Source organism: Egretta garzetta, unplaced genomic scaffold (genome assembly GCF_000687185.1).
Source record: "Egretta garzetta isolate BGI_Z169 unplaced genomic scaffold, ASM68718v1 scaffold108, whole genome shotgun sequence".
In the NCBI taxonomy this organism is placed as follows: domain Eukaryota; kingdom Metazoa; phylum Chordata; class Aves; order Pelecaniformes; family Ardeidae; genus Egretta; species Egretta garzetta.
The window spans coordinates 7,141,262-7,161,102 of record NW_009260614.1 but is presented as its reverse complement, the minus strand read 5'-3'; the positions used below and the strand labels follow the sequence as shown (position 1 = coordinate 7,161,102).

The following is a 19,841-nucleotide window of genomic DNA, read 5'->3' as shown; positions in this document are numbered from 1 at the left end:
CTGTGTTCTCTCTTCCCTCCTGCAGAACAACTTTACATTTTTTCCCCTCTTTTCTGTTAACAACCCCTTGGCAGCACAGGGTTTGATCTTAAAATTCTGCATGTTGTGATTTTACAGACGACACAAAGGAATCGGAATTAGCTTGGTTAGCCAGATTTATTAGATTGCTTTGGTTTTGGAGAATCAAGGATGAAAGCCAAATATGCTTCCATTGGTGAATACGCCTCCTTTGTTTTCCCATGCTAATCACTTGTATTTATTTGGCAGCTTGATGTTTACAACAAGACACTATAAAAGAGCATGGCTGCATTGAACACTGAACCAAGAGTACCACTCTTGGCTGCTTTACTGTCAAAAAGATAAGCTATTTATAACTGCTGCCATTTACTACTGTCATAAGTAATGAAAGGAAAGAAATAAAACCTTAATATTGACAGGAGACAAGTACTGATATCCTTTAGACAGGAATTAAAACTGAGAGCAGGTCATTTAAGGAATCAATGAGAGAAAAACCCCACCCTTGTAAAACTGTAGTGAAAGACATCACTACCATGAAAGCAGAAGGCTCAACAGAGCTGGGTAAAGAATATTAAATAACATCTTCAGCGTACAAAAACCTGGCTAATTCATCTGAATGAATGTATAAAAGATTTACTGCTTTTTCCTCAAGAGCTAGGAAACTGCCTGGTTCAGTGCCTGGAGCACTTGACAGAGATGCAGAAGCTGGCGCTCTGGTCCTGACTTTCAGTGTTATTTGCTTAATGGTCCTGGCCAAGCACGTGTCTGTGCCTCAATTTCCAGACTCTAAAACAGAGACAACATTTGCAGCTCTCATAGAAGAGCCGTGAGGTTATCTACGTGTAAAACATTTCCCCCTCCTCCCAAAGCCCTACTTACAAAGACAGACTTTTATGTTCACTTTTGATGAATTCATACAAGTTTCTCACTGCACTGTACACTCACATGCCACTTTGGAGATCACAGTCTTTTCAAGCAAGTCTTTCTTTACTTTTGCAGCAAGACACGTCCCAATCCAATCCTATAGCTCCACCACATCTCCAGACAAAACATATTATTTGACTTTTACAAAAGAATACGTAACATAAATTTTCTCGTATTCTTGTTTTTCAAAGTAATATCTTTGAAATTTGTTGCCGACAACACTTCAGAGCCAAATAAACAGGATCAAATAACCAAAGCCATATCATTCAAGGCCAGGTTGGATGGGGCTCTGAGCAACCTGATCTAGTTAGCAGTGTCCCTGCTCCTGCAGGGGGGTTGGACTAGATGACCTCTAGGGCTCCCTTCCAACCCAAAACATTCTATGATTCTATGCCTGTGCTAAAGAACACAAATCTTATTTATCCAGAGCTACTTTAGAACAGGTAGACCTCCATCACTTTTATCACAGAAAGATTACTGGCAGAGCAGGTAGCAAGAGAAATAAATTAAAACCGGTTATATATCGTGACTACAACAATCAGCTAGTGAAACTGTCCATGTTTCCTGAAGACAAGAAAAACAGGACACAATAAAAAAGGTCACCTCTCAAAGACTTTTTGCTTATAAGGCATTAACTTTACTATAACTCATTAGGGAGCAGAAGTTTTACAGTTGGGACAAACGGCTGTCAAAAGCATTATTTCAGCAAAGAAGTATAATTCAGAGTATCTGCAGTTTTTAAAATGCGTACAGAAGAATGAGAGATAATTTGCAAGTAAGTCATTAAAACGTGTTATTTAAAAAATTTCATGCCTGTTTTTGATCTGCAAAGCTCTCTACTGGAAAAATGACTCAGAACATCAAAAAGGAATTATCAGCAGGGTGCAAAAAAACAAAAGCTAAAGAAATGCCGTATTTCATCTGAAGGTGCTTGGGTAGTGCCACGGGGCTTTAGAAATTATAAACACTAATTAATACTAAAAAAAATAAACTTCAGACATGTTAACATTATATAATTATGATTCAAGCAATGCATTTGTTTTGCTTACATAGATTGAATCTGAAGACACAGAGAAATGACCAACTACTCGGTGTCATGCAAAAGCAGGTACCTAGCTAGTTACTTGCTGATCAACCTAAACATCATTCTGATAATGAAGATGTAAGTTATTTTATTTTGGCAAAATATTGCAAGATGACAACAGGATAACTGACTGTAATTGAAGCCATTTGGACAAGTATGTTGATACTAGTGTGGGTCCACTGGATACTAGTATGGGTAGATACGCTCTCCTGCAATAGAGAACAGTAGCACTCTGTTTTTTCTCTTCTGCTTAGTAAATATCCAGCTGCTAAGACGATTTAAGAAGTACCAAGCATGAATGTGTGAAAGACATGAACAGTTACCTCTGCTTACTCAGGAGGTCCACGTTAGCAGCAATTCCTGTTGTTTGTACAGAATACAGACGTCCACTCCAACAACAAAGATCTGAGATCAGCTCAGGGGACCCTTTTGATGCTTTGGTCCCAGCTCTTCTCCCTGCATGCAATTTCTGACCTTCCCTACTTGTAACAAATGGAGCGACCAGAAGGGTTGCTTCTGGGTCTCTTGGCATCCCCTTGAAGGAAACACTCACAAAATGCCTCTGAAGTTCGATGTTGCAGTAGAAAACTGGATTCCTCAGCCCCCCCCACTAGCAGTAAGCAGTGTAGCACTGCATACAGTGTGAGTTGGAGCTCACTGCACTGACTTTTTTAACACCAAAATCAAAAGTTGACTGTTAGGGTAAGAATCTCCGTGTACCTGGGTGTCCTGGTTTCAGCTGGGATAGTTAATTTTTTTTCATAGTAGCTGGCATAGCGCTGTGGTTTGAATTTAGTATGAGAATAGCATTGATAATGCGCTGATGGTTTAGTTGTTGCTAAGCGGTGATTACACCAGTCAAGGACTTCTCAGCTTCCCATGCTCTGCCAGGAGCACAAGGAGCTGGGAGGGGACAGCTGACCCCAACTGGCCAAAGGGCTATTGCATACTGTATGATGTCATGCTCAGCACAGAAAGCTGGGGGAAGAAGAAGGAAGGCAGGGACGTTGGGAGTGATGGCATTTGTCTTCCCAAGTCACCATTACGCGTGATGGAGCCCTGCTTTCCTGGAGGTGGTTGAACATCTGCCTGCCCATGAAAAGCAGGGAATGAATACCTCGGCTTGCTTTGCTTGGGCACACAGCTCTTGCTTTACCTATTAAACTGTCTTTATCTCAACCCATGAGTTTTCTCACTTCTGCACTTCTGATTCTCTCCCCCATCCCACAGAGGGGGAGTGAGCAAGCGGCTGTGTGGGGCTTAGTTGCCAGCCAGGGCTAAACCACAACACTGGGATTTCTTGCTAGCACATACACAAATCAGAACCGGGACACCCACAATTCCATCAGGAATAAGCTTTAAGGCAGCAAACGCTGCAAGCCTGAACATGCATCAGTATCAGTGCTGACTGCAGTATTTTGCACGGGCACAGACATGATAAGTGTGCATTTAGTTCATGCTCTATTACATCTAAAATATAAACAGAACTTTTTCCAGCTCAGATGAATCCATCTTTACACTTTCTACAGTGTGCATGTTTACACTCATGCTCATTAAATAAAAAGGATAACTGTCCCATTCAACTAAACAGAAGGTGAAGAGTATTTTCAGCTTAATTGCCCCCAAAAAGTAAGTCTTTGTATTTTCTCTGGACTGTCTGGGTTTTAGTAACACTGTTTGGAATATGAAAGCTGCTCGTTCAAGAGAAGAATACATACAAAAGATGAGTGACAGTTGAAAGCCATTTTCTCACGTAAAAGCAAGATTCCACTAATCAGAGTTAATCGTCCGTTATGCAGACTCTTACAGGACCTGCCTAGTGAGAAATCCCAAAATGGCAATTACTGCTGTTAGGCTGAGCAGTGCCGCCACACTTCTAGGCCACATCCAGCAGTAGCTGAGACTCAGCCAGAGCCAAGATCAGCATTTCCAGCTGAGGGCAAAATGATGTGGAGTGGGCTTTGGGACATAAAAAGTTCGGGCTGTGGGAAATGAAAATGTGTGCACTTATGGGAAAAGAAAATGGATTGGAGACCTGCGTTAGAAGGGAGAGTGTATGTTATAGGAGGTGAAGATGTGGGATTACATTACATTCACAGTCAAAAAAAAAATCTCTTAGAAGACAAAAGAAAAAAAAAGACACTGTCCTGTGGTGAAGATCACACTGCATATTTGGGTAGACAAAATGGACAGCATATTGCTACAGTGCATAATAAACTCACAGATTCTAAAAGATAATATAACCAGTTACATACTACTGTGCAAATTAAGACAAAATGTATCTTCTTCTGTCAGCAGCTAGCCAAGTATTTACAGCATTTATATTTTAACCAAAACCTCATACTGAATGTCTTTGTATTGGCCATTTTTTAGCTACTCAACTCCTAGACTGTATGTAAAGATATATGCATTCGTGTTTTGTTTTTCTAGGAAGAGATGTATAGGCATGGGTAAGAAGAGAAGAGTATTAGTGCCAAGATACAGCACACAATGCTAAAAAAACCCTCTAAAACATCTGTGACTGTGCAGAGGCAAATTTATCCTCAGGAATGTATTTTTTTTAGTTGCTAGGAAAACCATAAAGTAACAGCAGTATACAAAACCATGTATTTTATTATTAGCTGAAAGCAGTTAAGAGTCAAATCCTATGGTCTTGAGTCAACCGTGGCAACTCACATAAAATGTTGTCTGAATCAAGGTCACAGGATCTGGCTTACGGATGAGCAGTCCCAAGCTGCGGTCTGGAAGTCACAGTACCAGTCTGCGCGTGGTCTGGGCAAACATACTGGGCTGTATTCTCCACAGGGGTTACCACTGTACTTCAATGTCAGTACATTTGTGCAGGATGAAATCTGAGGGCTGCTAATGGTATCTGAATGCAATAAATTGAGCAACACTGCTACAGATCAAAGATATATTTTCAAATAATTCAGTGGGAAACACAATGGTCTTTTAAAAGACTATTAAATGATGCTATTGTTAAATTAGCACCATCCTGACTTTGGTGTTGAATATTCACTTTGAAAGCTCTGGAGGAGACAAAAATTACAAAGTAAATCATCCAGCCTTTAATATTGTAGAGGTTTATACTTGTTGTAGGTTTTGGCAGTAACAAGGGAAAATACTTTCTAAAAGTACTACTGCTTTTCAGCTCAGTACTTCCTTGAATGTGTTGATTTAAAGACAAAAAGGGCAATGTTTTTGTCTAATTTTTAAAATTACAATGGTATTCAGTGATTCGAAATTTGATTATTCCAAAATTAGATCTAAGATAGGCTATCAGCAACAGGAAGAAGCACAAGTTGAGCCAATTTTCATTTAACCGCAATTAACGCAAACTTAATAAATGTTCTTTTCATTCAATGCCATTCGCACTACCTTACAAAATATGAAGCCATTCCAGGGACTAAAACTGGAAAATTAGATGCTAGTGGCATACCTTATTTCCAAGTACAACATGGCTTACTGTGCTGTAGCGTTAGCCAAAGCTTGAGGCCTCAACAAGGTAATAATAAAATCTGCTATGATGTCAGTTCAGAGCTTTTCATTTAAAAAAAAAAAAAATCTCAGTTCTACAGTTTCAATTTTACCAAAATAACTGATGACAAGGAAAAAACCCCTGTGCTTTACTGTACTTTACTGACTGTATCAGTGAAATACACATTTAGATGGGTTTCAGTTTGCTCCATTTAGCAACGCAAGCTATCTGAAATTACTCTGAAAGGTTTAAGTTGGTTTTATGTGTTAGTATTTATTTTTAAAACTTGCCTTTTAGGAAAAAAAAAAAAAACTTTTTTTCTGCCTGTAACACTAATGAGAAAAATCCATCACAAACTTGATGGCTATCAGCGGAAAAGATATGCTGGTCTGTTAAGCTAGTATTTTGAGTAGCAAACAGCAGCAATAACAGAAAGAAAAGACTTGAGGTGATTTTACAGAAACTGCACCATTTGCCAGCATGATGCTATCAGTTCCATAACTGGAGCCAGAACATTTTAGGACATCACGTGTAGCCTGATGAGCATGCATTCTGCATGGTTAGTATTGCAGGTTTGTAGGAGGAGGGCAGGAAAAATGAGAATTCATTTGATTAAAAGCTCTGTTCTTTAAATTAATGTGCCTCAATTCTTGGTGCCTCTCTGGATGGTATCATCTTTCTTAACTACCTTGAAATTCTCGCATACACTAGCACAACCTAGTGCTTGTATGCTGCAACAACATGCTGAGCAGGGAAAGTCAGCTCCTCACACTACCTACCTCCATCAAGTTTTTGGATATGGCTGCAAATATATTCCTACATTCAAAGCCCTGAAGTCCTTGTATTAGAAAAGAAGTTGCTGAGGCTAATTAACAGCACAAACACATTGCTTAATTGTTTCCTCCTTGATGAGGGGCTGAGTCATAACAAGGAATTTAAACAGACGAAGCAGTTTAAGACGAGGGGGTGTTTCTGACTAGTGATGCCTTTTAGCCAGAACCTCTATTCCTCTTGCAACGAGAAAAAAGAAAAAGCTGCTGTGCCCTCACTGGGAACAGACACCAACTAACTCGTATCTTAAAGCAAATCAGCTACCATCGGAAAACTGTTACCAGCAGAGACAGCTTATGACCAGCGAAGAGATTAAGGGAGAGCACACATCTTTGAATGCCTTACCCAGAAAGGAAGCAGCAAAGACAGACTCTGGAGTTCATTACTCTTTGTGGGAGGAAAGGTCATTACAGCAAGATCATGCAAGCAAGGTCCTGGAGAGCAAATATTGCAGGTTCTTTCCTCTCAAAGGGGAGGAAAGCTCCCTACCAGCTAACTGGAACAAAATCTCTAGTGAAGCGTTTTAAACAAATACTATCTCCATCCCACAGAACAGAAATTATTAAAGCCTTTAGTTTTTAATTTATTTAACAACAGAGGAGTGTTAGAATGATCTTGGTTACGAACCAAATGGTACTTCAAAATTTCCTTGGAGGCATTATTATTTTAAGTGGTTTAACATAAAGTGCATTATATAGTAATTGCACACCATATGCCTTCTGGGTTTTGGTGAGAAGAGGCTGCCAGATGGGGTCTGATACTTCTAGCCTGAAGTGTCTGCATGGAAAAGATTAGAAGAAAAAGTGCCAGGATCACACTAAACAATTCTGTTTCTTATTTTGTAAATACATGGCAAATGCAGTGCCAGCAAGTTCTTTACCACATGACAAAGATACTAACTACAAGTAAAGTTGTAGAGGATGCTCAAGAAACTAAGGTATCACAGTCCCATCTTGAGGTCTCATACGCTATGAACGTGGTAAATTTGTAACCTAAACTAGTGCAAGGCTCTTCACTCTTGTCCTTCTGCCATTATGCAGAAGGAAACGACTTGGGAGTAATTCTCTTGCTTATCTAACAGACTCTGATTAAGAGAAAAAGGACAAAGAAAATTTTATGTAAAACTAAAGGCACTTCCAAGTGTCCATAAAAAGAAGATAACACAGTTAAAAAGCTCATTTAAAGCTTGTAACTATTTCAACCTTTGCAGCAGTCCTGTATTCAAGTTCAAAGAACAAGCATGCTTGGGAAGGCAAGTATTTGGGTATATCTTCTACAAAATAGGCAGTATGGGAGACATTTTGTAGCTAGAATTCTCTACATTATGACCCAACATCACTCTCTCAGACACCATATGGAGGAGCAGATGAGGTCAAGGTATCTAACATGGTAACAAAGCTCCCCTGCCTTTTTTGTAAGAGTTAACCCTGAAGTCCTGGTCAAATTTTACCAGAAAGAAGTTTAGAAATGAGCTTTAAAACAAACAAAAAAAAAAGCCCTTGACTTTTAATGGGACTCTTATACCTAACTCATTCAGCTACTTCCAAAAAATCCTATTCTGACTTTTTAACTCCCCCTGGCTTTTTGCTGTGATACAGCATTCTCCTGGTGCTTTCCTAACTGCTGCCCAGCACACACTGAACAAGCTTATTTCACATCAAAGAGACCAACTCTTTCACAGTACCCAAAATTGAGGATGCTCGCTACTTACTTGAAGAAATAGTTTGTTGCCAATTTTAAGATAGCCTCTTTCATTTCCATGCCACCAGCTCTTTACAGTAAAGAGAGTATTTTCTCCATACTTGAATACCTCAATGTCAGAAAATAATTTGGGTATTCTTGCCCACTACATAAATTAGCATCCTGCTATATAAAATGAGCTACGGGAGGACTAAACACTGACATACTGACCTGGCAACTTTAGCTCTACAAAAGAAAGCACTACAAGCAAAGTTACAATACCCATGACAAAGCTTCCAAGTACTAGCACCCCTGTGTCTGCAAGGACAGCAATACTGCTATCAGAGCTGCTGATATACTGGATGTGAGTGTAATTGTAGAGAGGGGGCACTGAAAGTCAATAAAATAGCTGACAATCTGCTTTCTACTCAACTTACTATGCTTTGGACAGGGTAAAAACTTGCCTTGTAGCACTGCACCTTCCAGATGCTCTCACTTTGCATTTCTTTTTGTGACACAACCACAAGAGCCTCCGTTCCAGAGCATGAACTCCTTAGGAGTCCTTCCAGCAGGGAAGAAAAACTTAGTCAGCGTCTATACAGCATAAACTACTCCTTTGTGGTGAAGAGGGAGTCTTTAGAAGCAATTACATCTTTGGTTTTTCTGCTTTAAAAAGCAGATGACTGATTAAAGCTATCCAAGCAAGTAGCCAATTGATTCAATTTCTTTTGGGTCTGATTACTTACACAGGTTTCACTCACAACTCTGGAGAGAGGTTTGAGAGTATCATGCATTTCAAGCACTGTGAACAGGCATTCGCACCACTAACAAAGAGGAAAAATGCCCTTTGAGTCTTCTTGTAACTGTGAAGGAAATATTTTCTATGCAGGACTTCCCAAAATAGGAAGAATGAACTGTATGTTCAGCTCTACTAGAAACTGTGGGGCTGGGAGCTGGGGGGGAGGTTGATTGACACAATCTTTATGTAACCGAAACGTACATCTCAGAAATCCTAGTGGACATAAACAGCAGTGGGCAAACAGTACAAAAAGAGAAGATGAACATCTTAGTTTGCTAAATGCCAATTAGAGAGCATTACCCCAAGAGATGATCTGTAGCTTTTTGCTTAAGGAAGTTCATAAAAATAAGACTGATAATAAACCGAGGCTGGGTTGGTGTGTTTTTGCAGTTCTCTTCCTGTGTTCAAAATCCATTTACATGTTACAACTTCTTCCTCAGAAAACATTTTATGAACTTTACTTTGTGCTTGGACCATGTGAAACCATGCTAAAAACCAACATACTGACAAGAATCTGTCTGAGAAATACAGTGCTAAACACTGGCCCACTTAAGGAAATACTCATCCATGTGGGCGTTAACGAGTGAAGGAAAAGATGTTTGGATGAGTATTTAAATAATGGCAGAAAATACTTAAAATATGTTAATCAAAACGAGACAGATTATCATACTGTGTACATGGGGATCGGTTTTTCAAGACTACCATGAGTTTACACTTCCGTTCAAAGGCACATCTCTACTTACTTGGTTAGCTTGTGGCCTTTCATTGCTATGAGGAAATCTCTCACAGTCTCAGGACTCTGGTATCTACAGGGTGTTTTTGAAATGTACTTCAGTGTCTGCAACAGACAGAAAGAAAGTATACATTATTTCACAGTTATATTTCCTTTACCAGTTGTGTATGAAACAAGCAGATTTTGAAAAGTCTCCTCAGTACTACTCAGAAAAATTGGAAAAGTCAATTCAAATTGAATTTTGGGGTTTGGTTTTTTACTTCTTTTTTTTTTTTTTTTTTTTTTAAAAAGTGGGAAATGCTGTCATAGATGACACAGATCACTCACATTTTTCTGTCTTCAGTAAGACTATCCTGGTATTTGCTGAGGGAGTAAGAAAAAGGCAATCTGTAACTACAACTTTACGTAATGGAAAATACATTACCACTTACCCAGAAAGCCCCAGTGAATTCATTCCATAAAGACATGACCCAGCCAGCTCATTCCTCGCACAGGTGAGAATTACAGCTTTGACTATTCCCTCTGTGACTTTGGACAGCCATTTATCTGATCTGAAGCCCAAACTCAGATGTTGAAGAGTACAGGAAAGGAACGAATTTTAGCTCTGTCTACTAAAAGAACCCCCACTGTTTGTGAACGACATTTGCTTTCTTGGTTTGAAATAATCTCAGGTGATGCTAAGACTGTGATCGAGACAGACTTACAGTTGCGCTGAATAGTATCACCCAGATTTACTTTTCCTTTTAAAACCAACAAACATTTACAGATTCAAAGCTAGCTTAAAAAGGTACCAAGATAAGGGGTTTGGGTATTTTTTGTAGTGTTTATTTTTGTTGTTTTGGGTTGGTTTTGTTTTTTTAAAAGCAGTAACACTTCAGAAAAGTCTAATACTATTCATCCTTAAAACCTTAAAACCTTCTGCCAAGTTCTCATGTGCTCACTGCCAGGGATACTCTCACTGCCAACCCATAAATAACTCATTAAGCTCACAAACCTATGGTTGTTTTCATCCTTTATACGTATATTTGGCAATGCTTTCTCAAAGTTCATAGAAGCAGGTTAGGTGGGTTGTTATGAAAATCTGCAAGAATACTGTTCTATTAGAAATGTTTATCTGACTTCAGACAATTTATCTTTGCTCCATTTTTTACATGTAACACCTACCAACCTCACCTAACTTTTGCAGCAGATGTTACATCTGCTTGCTTTATTTAAAACAACACCAACACCTAGCAGACAGGTAATACATAATGTAATTTGACCCAGGTAAAAAAAAATTTTCTCATAAAAAACCCCACACAAATTCCAGTTGGCAGCTGTCTTTTCACTGGAAGTAGCTTAGGAACTTCCTGCATGTTGCTTGGATTAGACCTCAAAATGAAGAGTTGGAAATAATGGGCATCAATGGAAAAGTTTAGGAAATCCTTGCATTGTCTGCATTGTGTGCATCAGCAACTGAAGGATTTAAAAGAGTATTGTCAATGCTTGTTTTGAATTAAGGAAAAAAATCTTCATCTGTTCATACTGCATAGCTATACATAAAGCTTAAAAGCATCAATACAACTGACTCCTGATGCGCTAACTGGATTGCAAATACAGAGGCACATGTGTGGTAGGATATCACATGCACAGATTATCTATAATAATAATAAAATCCCATAAAATTCTATATAATACTTGGAGTTTCTTTCTCAGAAAATCTTTAAACTGAATATTTATATCTGAAAAGTCAGAAGCCAAAAAAGCTGAATCAGTATTCGCAGAGAAGAAAACAAGAGATGCTGGGAAAAAATGAACTACAAGATCAGTATGGCAAATAAGAAAATACACAAATGTATTTCTAGTGTATTTCCATTAAAATCTGTTATCATTTAAAAATGCTAGGTAAAGGAAAACAGAATTCATCCTACTTAACAGATAGAGCGTTGATGAAATATGAATCACTGGTATTGTCAAGGACTAGTTTCATTGGAATACTGCAAAATATATTTAAAAGCACAATATGGTGTTAGATAACCCTCCTTTCTGAAATCCCTGTCTGACCTCTTCAGATAAAATGAAGTTGTTTTCACCAATAATGACTGAAATGAAATCATCGTATTGTCAGGTAATAAAATTATTTAAAAGGAGTAATTTCTTTTCCAGTTTAGTCTTTTTTTGGCAATTTCAAATCAACTAAAATGCCAGACATACAGCAAAACATAGCTCCAGTTCAACAACCTTCATCTATATATTAGTACTTCATCATTATATTAGTACCAATGGATACAAGCTTGCACAGAGCTCACAAAGACATACTCAGCATGAACAAAGTCAATCCTGTAAGATCAAATTCTGGTTTTCTTTCAGTCAAATATAGAGAAAATATACCTAGAGTTTACACCAGCTTCATACTATGCATAAAAATGAGCATTCTATAGGTATTTAATGTCGCAATATAACACGGCAATTAAAACTTTAAGGTGCATTCTGACAAAATACACTTACAGGATCTTTCTCAGCTGTTTCAAAGAGGTACAGGAAGAAACTGTTAGTCTCCATGAAGATTTAAATTAGATTTTTTGTAAGCCCCTATTTTGTTGAATACAAGGTTTAGGAATTACAACTCTGTATCTTTTCAAACAAAGCCAGAACTAAAACAAAAACAAAGCCTAGGCCAAATCTTATTCACATGAGTAGTTTTACTGCTCAACTGGATTACTCATGCAAGCAAGGCAAACTGCTTTCAACTCGCTGCCAATCGTGGTGCTACTCATGCAGTTCTCTGACAGACTCAATAGGTCATACTGCAAGTCTGTTATGAAGTTGCTAATTTGAGATATTCCAAATGTTAATATTTGTATTATATGGTTTAAAAAGTTCTTCCTAGCAATAGATTAAACATTTATTACCAATCTGGCATCCAACTGATGTTGCTAACTGTACATGTGATTTTGTTGTATTTTTGACAGGAAAAAAAATAATCTATTTTAGTTGGAAATTATTGGCTTAATTCCATTAATAAAAAAATACCATATGTGATCTGTGCCTCAGCTTCGAAATGATGATTACATGGTATCATCAACTCATCAGATGATAGCAAGTTCTGCCCTGGATCTTAAAAGGATAGAGTGTTTGAAATAGTGTCCCTCCCATCAAAATAAACAGTTAAAAAACAGGGGTTTTTTTTATTCTTTTTGTGATAGGTTTTAATAAGAGCAGCTGCATGCCTCTGCCCTGACATTAGCCTACAACCTAAATAAACTGACCACAGAGAAGGGGCAAATAATATTTTACCGTGTTTTTTAATAGGGGAAATTTGATACAAAATTATTAATACACAGACCTAAGGATGTGAAGAATTACTCCAGCTTGGGCTAATTTGCAAAGGAATTTCACAGTGCTACTCACTTCATACATGATCGTGTTCAGATTCTGCTGACCAGAGCTCTGCTTGTTTTTTCCACTCTCTTTGCGCTGCTGCTTAAGATCAGTAAGTAACTGGAACACCTGGGGTAAACAAATAAAGTGTTTTAGACCATTTGAGAGTATTTTACCTAAAATATTACAGCGGGAAAACATAAATGAACAACGCAAAATCCTACAACCAAACAACAAAAAAAGTGTGGCTTCTTTGGTGGATGCACCAACAATTAAAGTGAAAAATGTTTTGGCACCAGAATGATGAATAGGTATGTAAATAGGTTTTTAAAAGTTGTGACTATTTTAAACAGATTTTCAGCACTTGTTAAATGTTATCCAAGAGCCCCAAGGGAGAAGCTGCCAGGATGAATCTACTTGTTTATCTTATCTCATGTCCTGAACAGAGTTGGATCATACCCTGCTGTACTGGCACAGAGCTCCCATTTAAATATGGGTGATGCTTGAAGCAAAATGTCACACAAGTTTATGGCCCTAATGGATTTGTTATGACAGAAGTACCTATATTAAAATGGATATATATTCTGTCTCACAGAGATGCAATTTTACATTACCTGCAAAAAAAAAAGTAAACTGTACAACTGTCACGCTGCCAGGAAGCAACTAAATAAAGGCTTGACCTATAGATGCTCCTGAGATCAGTGATCCTATTGTAAATTCCAGTGGAGTTACTCACAATAGTAAATGTTACAGTGACCAGCGTGGTGTTAAAGTATGTGAAGCCACAAAGATTCAATTAGCTCCCTATTTCATCACAACAATGTAATACAGGCAGACATCGCTGAAAAGAATGTAATAAAAGTTGTCTTCACATTTATGATGCAGTGAATATTAATGTAGGAGCGAGATTCAGAGGGTAAGTCTGAAGGCAAAAGACGTTTTGATTTTTGCAACTGTGCTTTGTCAAATCTGTTGCAACACATCTTTATTCATCATAGCTAGATACGCAGCAAAATGTTGAGACAGCATTACAATTACTTTTTTATTCCCCTATTAAAACACATTAGGTTGAAATTTCTTCAGATGTTTTGCTTCAGGCTTTACGTATATCCAGAGCCAATAACCACAGCAAAGTAACAGACCACTTCTTACAGTTTATCCCCTGATTTTTAACTAGCTTCATTCAAGATCCAGATCCAATGGCATTATAAACTGACAAGTCCACAGAAATAAAATACAAACGTTTCTAGATAGTGAGAAGTAAGAACATTACCAGCTACAAATCCTGTAATTATTTTATACCGCATCTTCTATGAAAAAGGAACACCTTTGTGTATCAACCACCTGAAAGCCAAAACTGAAGCTATGAACTTTTAACTAATAAATATTTGAAGAAAATATAGCCAGTGACAATGAGATACAAAATGATAACTCCAAACTCACAGAATAAACGTAGGCATAGGACATACAACATGTCAGTCCTGAATACTCCTTTCAGACACCACTTTCTGGGCAAAATATTGCCTTGATAAAGAGAATGCTAGCTATGCCAGTCAAACTGCAACTGAAAAGCGGAGCAAACAGAAACAGAGCGGTAGTTTTAGGGGAATCAGTACTCTGAAGAGCAGTGAAAAGCCATGCCCCAAAAGCCTATAGCTGCAGACACTGCAAATCCCTGCTGTGAAAGGGAAATAAGAAATAAGCACTCTCATCAGTAACTTCGTTTTCCACTTCCTTTTGCTCATCTTCAACACACACGGTACATTCACCAACAAAAAGACTCAGCTGAAGAAAGTTCTGACTGAAGAGCATGAAGAACAGATTCTGCAATTCTCCCTATTCTAGACCATACCTTTAGGACACCTATAGATTTTATATGATGTCACTGACACCACTATTTGAGCCACAGCAGGCCGTAATACCTAGAGTCCAACAAATATCCCAGCAAACGAAGAAGAAGGAAGCAAAGATGATTTTGCAATAAATAATCTCTGAAATACTTGCTGTTTTCTGTACTGCAATAGTATGTGTTTTTAACAAACAGACACTTCATACTAGTTTGGCTGACATAACATCATCAATTTTTTAGGCAAGACAGTTCTTTCCAAGTACCTCATTAAAGCTCTCCTAACAGCCACCAGATGGTTGCTCTGCTGTATGCAGACAGCTGCAGCTCAAGATAAAGCGTTTCAAGATTTATTTCAGAATAGGATGAAACAGCTGTGCATCTTTCCAGCTTCAGCAATAAAACAATATAAACAAAGCACTTGGCTTATTAAAACTGCCCCAAAAAATTACATTCATAAACAAACACTGAAATCTTTACATTACCTGGCTGAAGTTAAACCAACAAGAACACTACTTTTCTCTCTCCCTCACTAAAAAAAAAAATACCTTTACTCAAGAGAGAGGAAAATGATTCAGAACTTATCTACACTTGAAAATAACATTTTTTAATTTGTTATTTGTATACCAATATTCATTGTTTGTTATGACAGGGCACTGTGTAGCTTCCCCATGATACCAGATCAAGGTACATCACTGGCTTCTATGAGTGTTTATCCTGAGTAACACATCTCAGATCAGCAAACTGCCTTGTGCTTACTATAACCTAACCTGCTTTGGAAACACCTCAAGATCTTTAAAAGAATACTGTCAAGCATTCAGAGGTGTAAGACTGCCTTTCCAGTAGCACTGGCTTTATAATAAACCTATGCATTAATGAGTTATAGGTTCTCAGATGACATCATCACAAGGTTAAATACAAAACATTGATTCCAGCAGCAGCCATCTGTGAAAAATGTTTTCATTTTTCTATGAGAAAATTTTTTTGCAATATTAAAAGAGACTCAGCAATCAGTTCATCACACACTTGGCAGTATATTGGCTTATCGTAAGATAAAACTCAAAAAAGATATTTTGGACATTACTGCCCAGTTACAGACGTGTCAACATTCCCGATTTGGGATCCGATGCACCATACGTCATATAAAGCAATGGTGAATCCAGTGCACTTGCCCAAATACACAAGTGTTTACAGATGTGGAGAATCAAATCCTACATAACAAACCAGCACACACAAGAGGGTTCAACAAACTAACCACACAGCAGCAGTGTAAATACGACAAGGCTGAAGTTAAAGCTATTGACATTCTAAAGATCCACTCCTTGTCTATTAGAAAAAACACATTTATATCTGTTTTTATAGATTGGGGACGGATCAAATAATAATACAGCACCCATTTCCAGTCAAAACAAGTAATTTTCTAGAAAACTAGATTTTCTTTAAAAAGCTATTTTCTTAGTAACAAATGAAATGGAGGGGGTGGAAATCACATGCAGGTCTTGCTGATTGCCACTGCCAATTTTCAGCTTCCAAAGTGTAAAAGTGACTGATTACAGCTTTAAACTGCTGCTTTAAAACCAGGACGCAGGTAAACTTACCTCAAAGTTACTTAGCAATGCGGCGTTTGCATCTTTCCTAAAAGGAAAAATTAAAACGATTAATTTACGTTCCAAATGAAACCATCTAAAATTTTTCTTTGCTGAGCCACACAGACTCTAAAAGAACAGACACTACTTTCATCAAGTTTTAAAAAAAAAAAAAAATCACCAAGAAATCCATTCCTGGTGATTCTACAATTAGCAAGTTGTTGCCACCTCTGGAAAATATTTTCCCATATTGTTAATAGAAATATGACATAAATATACAGCATATTTTGCACAATTTGCCCCATAAATCATAATACACTTATACAACACAATCTTTTTACTCAGGCACACCATTTCATTCACTCACCCAATTTTACAAAGTAAAACCAAATTGCCTTGCCTCTTCCTTAGAAGAAAGGGCCTCCGGTTCTATCTGAACAAAGGCTGACGGGAAGAATCATTCAGATTGCACACACTATTTATTTATTAGTCAAGAGTACAGAAAAAGAAAATACAATGACTATTTTTAGGACAAGGTACATATGTGTGCATATAGATATAGCACTGTATTTAAACATACTGTACTGAGTTTAAAAAAAACCAAACTTACTGCATTTCCTCTTTATTTATTCTTTGAATCTTTACGCGCCTACTCCTTTATTAGCAAGTCAAGGCTGAGTTTCCCATTTTCCACCAGCCAAACACTTCCCCACTAATTCTGTCTCAATTAAGCAAGAATCATTACCCACTGCTGGTAGGCTGAATGCACCGAGTCACGCACATATTTAGACTAATCGCACCTCTATTACTACTGGATACTGTAATTTTATATTTTTAAATTAAAAAAAAAAGGAGAAAAAACTGACACAGAACATCCTATATTCCCTGAACAACGCATTCTGCTGAGCAGTCAGTAGCCACAACAACAGAGTTTCCATACAAAAGGAAAAAAAGGCCTCTCAGGTCTGTGCAGCAGCTTATTAAAAAAAAAAAAAAAAAAGAAAAAAGGTACAGTGTATTGTTAAGCACCGTCAACTGTTTGAATAGAACTGTCACGTTCATCACTTTCAAACGAGTTAAATGCATCCACAAACTTCCACAGGTTCTATCATTGTTTTTAAATGAAAAGGAGCTTCTAAAATACGCTGAGATGAACTTCAACTTCCATTTCGCTGACTCGAGTGAAACTTCAGCAAGTCAGCTCGCACACGCATTAGTTTTCATTCATGTTTCACAAACCATATAGCTTTTGTTGTTAGGTAAATGCAATTCTTCAGAATGTTTGCATTCAGGCTATCACTACAGAAATCCCTATGGATCAAAGACATTCTTTGTTAGAAATAATAACGCTATAGAAGAATTATATAGGGAATTATTCTGTTAAATAAGTGAAAGGGTCATATAGAGTAAATACATTAATATGTAAATGACTCCACAAATCTATCTGAAGTTAAATAATTTAAGACAATTGCTCCTTTTTTAATTCAAAACCACTTTGTCATTCAGAAAAGTATTTTTTTTTCTTCTAACAATGGATAGCAAATGAGTCAGTCTCAAATCTTCAACAATTTTTGTTGTGCTGAAATGCCAGAATTACAAGCTGATAAACAAGACCGGTTTCAAAAACTTTTGCAGAACTTACAAAGTAGAAATACAGTTTTCTTCAGTCCTAACTCTCATGAATCAACTATCAATTTTACATTCAGAAAAGAAGAAAATAATGAATTCTAATGCATATTTTTAAATAGTCAACTAAACAGTATGCTTAATTTTTATGAGATTAAGACTTAAGCAGAAAGGGAAAAAAAGTCATGTTAACAACAATGTATAAACACTTTTTGGAATCTCTGAATAGGTAGTATTTGCCCAAATTTTAGTCCAAACCAAAATATTACTGAAGTCTTCTGCATATACAAAAAAAAAATCTTAGTGTATGGCATCACACCTCTAAAAATATCACTGACATTTCATGTTTTTAAAGATACTGCTAAAAATATGTTGCATATTTAAACCACAACATTTTCTGCAGGATTCTTTTCTCTAGTAACAGGTACTTCTGACATGGCGAGAACTTAGGAGACGTTTTCCTAGTTGCAGAGCTTCCCTCTATTAAGGCCATCGGGCAGGAGGTACAAGATCAGGAAGATTAAATTCCAACAGCAACTGAAGTGCAAAGCAGCCAAGTTGTTCCATTCCAATACAAGGGACATCCACCCACAGCTCAGGACCTGAGCCCCCAGGCCTTCTACCTCTGCTGCACCTTCCTATTGGTACTAAAAAAGGTAGCAACAGAAAAATAACTTGGGCTACTCCAGGTAATAAAAAAAACAAGTGGATGTATAAGCAGCATCACAGACTTACTAGTAATGGTATCAAAAGCATCCTTCTCAGCAAGGCAAATCCTATCCTTCCCCACATGCAACAGCAACTTTGAGCCTGTGTGTGTGTTTCACAGCATTTTTCCATATACAACAGCAAGAACGGGTCATTTCCCCGCAGACGGCTACTCATATTAAGGCTAATTTAATACAAACCCATATTTCAATGGACGTGTCTTATTTGTTACCTGCTTTTGATTTTTACATATCGCAGATTTAATTATAATATATATAATAGTATAAAAGATTTAATTATAATAAAGCATGCATGGATAACATGAACTGCAACAGCTCAGCTGATTTTCGTGTGTGCTGACATACATCCCACGGGACTGGCATCCTCCATGCCCCCAATCATTAGAAACCAGTGCTGTGGAGACATATATAACCACACAATGTAATGGGCTCCACAGAATTCACAAGAATGAGGTTCTAAGTTTCAAAATAGGTCAAAATCCTATTGTTTTGTGCCCAGGCGATGCTAAGAAGACAGAAACACGCATAGTGCCATCAGCCTAGGAAGGCAACAAAACTCGCTGCCTGGGACGGCAACCTGAGGGCTGGCTGGTGGAACCGCCACAAACTATCAGCTCACCAGGATTTCGACTCGCCTGTGGTGTTTGCAATTGCTGGTGCACAGTTGCTGGGTTTTCTCCTTCTCCAGCACATTCAGCTCCTACAGTAAGTTGTCTACCTGACGCTCCTGGGAATAACTCCCTCCCAGAAGCTGCAGCAGAGGATTCCCATTTCACCTCTCCTGGGGCCGAAAGGCAAAAGGAGCCTGAAGAGACTGGAGGGGCAGGGGAGATGGGGACGGAGAGTGGGATTCAAGCTGAGCCACGACGCCTTTTGCCCAAAGAAACTGATGCTTCAGCAAGATTTTTAAAGGAAAAAAATACCCCCCCCCCCTTTGTTTCTCATCAGCATGCCTGAATGCACTGCAGGTTATAGGGGCGTTAAAGGCCCAATATACCCCAATATATACCCCCAATATAGCATACACCGCTGGCAGGCCCATACAGATAAACCACACACCCCCAGACCCCTCACAGGTAGGCCCATACGGAGGTACCCACACACACGCACCACGAGCAGGCCCATACGGATGTACCCACACATACAGC

General features: G+C 38.0%; 1 protein-coding gene across 1 annotated transcript in view; it reads right to left on the bottom strand.

The window, feature by feature from the left end:
• LOC104131822 (CGRP receptor component) overlaps positions 1–19,841 on the bottom strand; it is a 37,370-nt gene that overhangs the window by 12,948 nt on the left and 4,581 nt on the right. Inside the window, exons 2-3 of the mRNA XM_035900618.1 lie at positions 12,938–13,036; positions 9,558–9,652 (exon numbers count right to left, since the gene is read on the bottom strand). Of these exons, the coding sequence (XP_035756511.1) occupies positions 9,558–9,652; positions 12,938–12,946 (104 nt within the window). The 5' untranslated portion in view covers positions 12,947–13,036. The remainder of the gene's footprint in view (positions 1–9,557; positions 9,653–12,937; positions 13,037–19,841) is intronic.